The sequence below is a fragment of the Parasteatoda tepidariorum genome, chromosome 9 (assembly GCF_043381705.1).
Source record: "Parasteatoda tepidariorum isolate YZ-2023 chromosome 9, CAS_Ptep_4.0, whole genome shotgun sequence".
NCBI classification, from domain to species: Eukaryota; Metazoa; Arthropoda; class Arachnida; order Araneae; family Theridiidae; genus Parasteatoda; species Parasteatoda tepidariorum.
This window is the reverse complement of record NC_092212.1, coordinates 28,938,700-28,946,534: the sequence shown is the minus strand read 5'-3', so window position 1 is coordinate 28,946,534 and position 7,835 is coordinate 28,938,700. Positions and strand designations below refer to the sequence as shown.

Here is a 7,835-nt window from a genome sequence, read left to right as displayed (position 1 = left end):
AGTAATATCATACCTCATATCGAAGCCTGGTGCACAAAATGGAAGGTAGCCATCAACACCACTAAATCTTCACTACTAATTATTAGGAAATCAAGTAAAAAGAAAGTCATTTATCCAAATATTACTCTTTTCAATGATGCAATACCACTAGTTCGAAAGGCCACCTACCTAGGCGTCACTCTTACTAGTACTTTAAACTGGAATACCCATATTGAAAATATTCTTAACAAAGCGCAAGGAGCCTATAGATCTCTGTAACCAATATTAAACTATAATTCAAAACTACCACTCAAAACAAAACGAACGCTATGCCTCCAATGCATACCTGCCAACTCTTCCGGATTTTCCGGAAGATTTTATTTTCATTTTTAAAGTGGTAGTAAATATATACTATTTTTTTCTTTTATAATTTTAATTTTTAAATGATTTTGATCACCACTATTTTTACAAAAATTAAGCACATATATCAATATGCCTTACTATCATGGTTGTCATTTTAAGTTTTCTCAAACACAACGTATTTGTTTGCTTAAAATTGAAGTTTTAATTCCATTATAATACCACTGGGAAAAATTATAATGGAAAGGATTAAAAGTTGGCAGGTATGCCAATGCATTCGACCGATCATCAGCTACGCAGCCCCTGCATGGAGCTCAACCACTGTTACTCAAAAAAACAAACTGGAGATTACTCAAAATAAATTCCTCAGATATATCACTGGAGCCCCCAGATCCATGAGAATGAAAGATCTAAGACGAGAGTTAAAAATCAACAAAATAGATGAGCACATAGCTGAACTATGTGCAAGTTTCTTCAGAGGTGCACTCTCTTGTCATACGTGCAATTACTTTAAAAATTTTGATTTTGAGCTCATCAAAGACAACATAAAATATAGCCCGGCAACCGCCTTTTTCCTATCCGACGGAGTTTTATCCCGTAAATTTTGTAAATAGCTGTAAATACTTGTAAATAATTTTGCTCATTTATTATGTATTTCTCCTTTTCTCTGAAGCTATGTGACTACTGTGCACCTGAGAAGCTCGGGGGTAATACCTCGAAGGGAGGCGAGGCAGTCTGCTACAAAACCTCTTCTCTCTCTTAAACTTGTTTGTTCAATCTCACTACTTCATTTTAATTTTCTCTCAGTAAAAGATACTGAACCCCAACTTTCACCTTTCAGTAGCGCTTCGGCGATTTATTATTTATTTCCACTCAGATGAATTAGTTAGAGCCCCTAGCGGGGCTGATGCTAAGATAACCATCACATATGAGTATGAGTGGTCTTAAATCAAAACTAAATTTGCTTGTACTATTTAAAACCATAAAATGTTTATAATGCTCAATATCAATTTTTCTAGTCATTTACCTATTGCAAATAATGCATAATTCTCTAATCAAGTCAGTACATAATGTTTATTTCGCTAATCATGGTTGTACAAAATGACTAAAATCAAATTGTTTGTACTTATTAAATGTTTTTAATTTTTCAAGCAAATGAGCTTGGTTTCTTTAACTAGCTACCATAACGTTGCTAAATACAAAATGTTTGCAAATCAACTTGCTTATATTTCATGATGTATGGGGTAGGGGCCTCTGCGCGTCCCAGGTACCCAGTTTTTGTTTAATAAACGAAAGAAGGAAAAAAAAAGGTTTAAATCACCCCACTGCCTGCTTACTTCTATGTTTAACAAGTTGCTAAACTCAATATGTTTGTAACTCAATGTATTTATATTTTATGATGTATGGGATAGGGGACGCTGCGGGGCCCAGGTGCCCAGTTTTATTAAATAAAGCGATCAAGCTATGCTCAACAAAACTCTGTGCAACTTCAAACAAACATAGTTTAGAGCAAGCTCTAAAATTCCAGACGAATGGGCCTGGTGCCCAATAAAATCAAAATACTAGAACTAGTCTTAAATCGTGATTAAGCCTTTACACAGAGATGCCAACTTGCTGCGGATGGTGGATAATTATTTTCTAGTGGTATTGTTTTTTGGTGCATGATTCTAAATTTAGTAAATTCTATTAATGAATTTTTTACTTACGACTACTTTTAAATAATTCAAAAGCTTATGTGATACGCCACTTTGTTATAGTTATGTCGTGTTCAGCTACTTAAAAAGTTGGTAAAATTAACCGGAAATCTACAAATTTTATTTACCAGTTCTCTTCCGTTTTTTAAAAGATTTTGTTGAATCCGGATCAGTTAGCCTTTTCAGAATTTACCAAAATTCTGACATATTTAGTGTATAATTTTCTGACACCTTACAAAATCTTTTTTTTTTTTTTACGTGGAACAGTTGGGATCCCAGATATTATTATTCTGGCTCTTTCACTAACTGATCATTAAAATACTGATTTTTGTGTTTAAAACATGAAAGTTCATTTATTAAGCAATTTAATTTTTTTCCAGATGGTAGTTCCTCTTCTGAGAAGCGTGACATGATAACCGAATTAAACTTGCTGAAAGATATCCATCATCCAAATGTGATACAACTTCTCTGTGCTTGTACTGATGATGGTAAATAATGCAGGATTTTTCATTTATATCGTATACTGTCAAGCAAATATAATAATAGTTTATTAATTGTTAAGCTAATATATTAATAATGTATGAATTGTTAAGCTAATATATTAATTGTTAATTAACTTAATATATTAATTTGGGTTTTCCAACTACCACTAAGCTCAGTATGCAACTTCGTGAAATGACAACTGAGGTCCGTATACAAAGTAGTCTTAAACTTTTTTATATAGCTTATAGAGTAAGAAAAACAATGGTGACATCTGAGAACCATCAATGGGAAGGGAATAAAAGGGAAAAGAAAACAAATGGGAAGTTCCTAGTGGCCAAGACTATTATTAACTATTTAGAAGTTAAGGTATTATGAACAAAAACGCAGTTTTCAACTTAAATATTTAAATGTCTGCTATCGCTATTAAAAAAATGACAAATTGTTTCCTCAGCACTTCTTAACGCTGAATCGAATAATATGAAAATTAAAGCCGATTGAACTAATAGCTCTGTATAATTAGGGTTTTGTGTATGAAATTTATAATTTTTATCTTACATCTAATAGTAAATCATTCCCGTAGCATCCCGTTGTGGGCAAAGAGGTCACGGGGTCAAATTTCTCTCAATACTTGATCAAGAGTTCCCTTGTCTTCTAGATTAGATTCAAAATTTAAGGATACAGAGTTGAACATTGGTATTCGTAAGCTGAAAACTCGGTCGGTTGTTCAACGACGGTTATAAAAATTATTTGTCATTTCATGTTTCATGTATGCTAGTCTTTGCGCAGCGAAACAAAATGTAACATTAAGTTGAACACCCAAAAACAATGGCGTCGGCAATTAGATAGATAAGTCAGAGATAATGGAAGGAATCTCAATCATATTATCAATAACAAAAATTGCTCTCCATCTCATATTTAATCCTTATTGTTTTTAACATTTGTTTATTTTTTCACTTTAATAGAAGGACCACTTTATCTCATAATGGAATACGCTGAGAATGGAGCTTTAATAAACTTTTTGAAGAAAATGAGATCGGATGATTCTGATGTAAAAATGGAAATTTCCGAATTATTCTCATTTGCCCTGCAAATTGCCAGAGGAATGGATTATCTTGCGAGTGTCAAAGTATGTATACATTTGTGTATATAGTTAGTAGTTATAAGCTTTGCATTGTTCCTTCATACCAAAGCAGGGTTTCTACGAACTGTAAAAAGTTTATTATGAGGATATAGACGTTTTAAGTTTGCTCGTTTCTACGGAAAAGAGGTGCGAATCAAACCAGTTAATCGCGAGATTTAATTTTAGAAATTTCCCACAGTGTACGAAATGAAAATCAAACAATGGCGTGTATACAAGTCGAAAGCGGAATAAATGGTCCTATTATAAACTTTATGCAAAACGGTGAAGGAGCAAAGTTTTATTTAATAAAAAATTAACTATTCATTTCTGTAAAGTTTACTGTTATTAGAAACTTATTAAAAATTTTCGAACAACACATAAGATTCAATTTATCAATAATACGTGTACAATAAGAAGTTTCGTAAGGTTTGAAATATATCTATGACTACGCAGATTTTTTTCAACAGTTTTTACTGCTTTTGTTTACCCAAGAGAAAGTATATAGAGGTGAATAGAATTAAAAATCGAATAAGTTAAAAGCAAGAAAACAACGTAAATAAGGATACTTGATAAGGATACCCAATACTTGATCCAGGAGTTCCCTTGTCTTCTGGATTGAGTTCAAAATTACAAGGCTACGGAGTTGAACATTAGAAGTCGTAAACCCAAAAACAATTGGGCCGGCTGTTCAACGACGGTTATAAAATAAAAAAAATTTCTGCTTCTTCGGCTTATGTTTGGCTCCCTTCGAACCGGCCAGCAACTCTCCAAGCTTCTGAATTGGTTAAATAACTTCGTTGAAACATTGCACTCATTGAAACAATGCGCTTACTGAATATCGATTATTCTTTTCCGCTTTGTCTTACATTAAGTTGAAAGTTAAATCAAATTTACTGGCAGCTAAAGTGTCGTCCTCGACGTCAAACTGAAAATTTGCATTTGAGACTCTCTTATGTCATTTTATGCACACAAAAAATTTGCTTATACAAGACTTACAATATCTTTTAATTGTTTTGAGCAGTGTATATCATGAAAATATTTCCTTAAAATATCGTTTTTGCTTGTTGATGTCTTACAATAAATCGATACGTTGCCCTCTCATTGTATTCTAAACTGATTTTTGTTTAGGTTGTACACCGAGACTTGGCTGCAAGAAATGTATTGGTATCATCTGATAAAGTTTTAAAAATATCGGATTTTGGTCTTAGTCGAGATGTCTATCAAGAGGATGCCTATCGTAAATCTACAAAGGTAAGTATTGATTTCATACTTTTTTTTAAAAGTGTGTTTAGTATGACGTAAGATATTTACGGCGAAAATTTTATAATGGATGAATGATATTCCTCCAGATTTAGACGAGTTTATATGCAATTCTTTTATATTTAAGCACACATGTCATGGGTTTTTATTTAGGATATTTTTTTATATACTTCCTATTTGCATTAATATATTATTTTTCTAAGTTATTGCATTACAATGTTAACTAATTGATATACGAATATAAACAAGTACAAACTGGTTTCAGCCACGTCAAAGCAATAATACTGTATAGTATCACCTTATAATTAAGATTTTACATAGAATCTTACAGTGAGTCTAATAATTTGGCCAGGGTGATCGAAGTATTCTATGAAAAATTGAGAAATAGTGGCTAATTTATTTCAAACTAACAAACAACAGTCTTAGGTTAAGGCTAACAAAATTCTTAACTTTATCTCCCACTTCAATTTAAAATTAACACCACAATCAGATTTAGAACTAAATATTTTGATGTATATTGTTAACATTAGGTAGTAATTAAAATATTTAGTTTCTTCGAGTTTCGTTTCACATCAACAAAAGAAAATATCATAACATTCTTAACACTACTTTAGTAGGAAACTTTGAGCACTGTGATATCACTGTATACATTTTAGAATTAAATTGTGTTCATTGCAGATTCTTATTTACGAAAATTATTAATAATTTGTTAATATTTTTTCAAGGGAAAGGTCCCGGTGAAATGGATGGCTCTGGAATCTCTTCAAACTAACATCTACACCACGAAAAGTGATGTGTAAGTCATAATTATAATCCAAAGCTGCAACGTACGTTGCAATAAATTTATTCTTACTCCTGCTAATACAGTAGTCTCCGTTTATTATGATCGCTGTTAATGTTATCAATCGCTTATTGTTATCAAATTCCCTCTGTCTGTGTTTTCTCTATTCATTTGTATATTAAAATTATGGCTATCGTGTTTAATTACCCCTTGAGGACGGGAGATTCATAAAAGCATTCGTACAAAATCAGAATTAGGATGTAAATAAATAAAAAACGGTAGCTGAAATGTAGGCGTAGCTAATTTGACAGACTTACTTTGCTTAGACTTTAATTATTGTTAGTTTAATCATATATATAATCAATATTAGTTCAAAGTATAACTAAATAGTTTTATTTTGAACTAAATTAATGGTGAATTAAATAAATCAAACAATTATAACCCCGCCCACAAATAAATTAATAAAGAATTACTTTGGTTACCAGTTTTATCTTTTTACCCTGATTTATACGGTTTTATGCTGGCACGTATTTGTGACAGTCGGCGCGAAAGGATTAAGTCGTTTAAAGTTATCATCTCAACTACCAAAGAAGTAAATACTGTGTTTTCAGAACAAACGTGTTTTTTTTTTTTTTTTNTGAAAAAACGTGTTTTTTTTTTTTTTTTTTTGCCTGCACTGTTTGAATTTCAAAAAATACAAAACTTATAAGGCTCGGATCCTCTTAACTTGTTTCGTTTTCAGTGTAAATATTTGCCTCAGATTGAGGTGAACTATAAAGCCAGAAGAAGGGCTCGATCAACTCTAAAGGCCTGTTTAGACGATCCAATTTTAGTGTCAACGAATCATCAAATTTCTTGGGCAGAGAAATCCGTCCAATTTCTCGGATACAAGAAATTGGACCGTGTAAACAGGCCTTAACGAGCTGTGCTTTGTGTATATTTGTGAAAGAAAGAGACCTCTTCGTACGCTTCAGAAGCGGTTTTTGTTTACATTCAGAACAAATATCAGGCCTGGATGAGGCAAATATTTAAATTTTAGCTTTAAGCTCGATTAACAGTTAACGTAGCTACGTCACAAAATAGAAAGTTGACCAGTTGTCCCTTCTCCTTCTCTCACCTTAGATGGTCTTTCAACTGCATGTAGACAGGAGTGTGAAGATTGGCTGTGCTAATACCATGTGATAATTTTCTTCCTATCTCTGAAGAGCTGTGTCTTATCTAAACCGAGAACGAGCTTGTAGGTATTTTATGCCCTACTCGCTTTCAATGAGTTTGGCGATATAGATAGAAGAAAGTAAACTGATTTAATATTAAAACAAAAGATTGACATTTTAAACCGCTGTAACAGATTACCAAAAATGAATCAATGCAATGCTGCAGTTAACATCTTTCATTCTCTACTAAGGAAAAATTTGAAAAATCTGTGATAATCCTATTAGATCATCAGGGTATAATTGTAGAAAATCAAAAGGAAAAATTATCGACAATCAATTGGTCATTTTTTTAAATTATCCATTTTTTTTATTTTATGGAAAATATGCAATACATAAAGTAGTACTTCAACTCATCCCGCCATAAAATAGGATATATGACTAGATAATGGTACTTGTGCTTTGTAATACTACTAGTTCCACCTAAAGTTATTTATAATGTCTATTATAGACTAATTATCTTATATCGTCACTAAAGAGTATATTAAATACATGAATAACCAATTTATAAATGAATGTATACTTTTATTGCTTACCGTGAAGATGGTCCTATGGAGTTTTGTTATGGGAAATTGTAACTATAGGTGAGTATGATTGTTATTCAATTACAATATCAGTTATTTCTCCCCCGTAATAGAACTTGATAAATGAAGTTTAAAAAAAATTTTTATGACATACACTGAGGTGAAAAAAGTCATAGTATAGCAATATAGCAACTGTAGCTACAGATGGCAGTAGTATCGCGTAGAAGATGCATTTATGGCAGAGTTGGCCGTTGATTACAGTAATCGATTACAACTGTAATTGATTACAGATAATTACAGCTATGTAATCAATTACTTGTAATCACGATTACAAGTAATCAATTACTTGTAATCGTGACTTTCAAAAAATTTCAACTTTCAAACTTCAAAATTCAAACTTTCAAAAAATTTTGATTACAGCTG

The 7,835-nt window shown here is 31.9% G+C and overlaps 1 protein-coding gene across 1 annotated transcript in view; it reads left to right on the top strand.

Moving 5' to 3' along the window:
- Window positions 1-7,835, top strand: part of LOC107447239 (proto-oncogene tyrosine-protein kinase receptor Ret) — a 62,161-nt gene that overhangs the window by 40,286 nt on the left and 14,040 nt on the right. Inside the window, exons 13-18 of the mRNA XM_071185780.1 lie at window positions 1,013-1,046; window positions 2,414-2,521; window positions 3,479-3,642; window positions 4,765-4,887; window positions 5,622-5,692; window positions 7,432-7,472. Coding sequence (XP_071041881.1) covers window positions 1,013-1,046; window positions 2,414-2,521; window positions 3,479-3,642; window positions 4,765-4,887; window positions 5,622-5,692; window positions 7,432-7,472 — 541 coding nt within the window. The remainder of the gene's footprint in view (window positions 1-1,012; window positions 1,047-2,413; window positions 2,522-3,478; window positions 3,643-4,764; window positions 4,888-5,621; window positions 5,693-7,431; window positions 7,473-7,835) is intronic.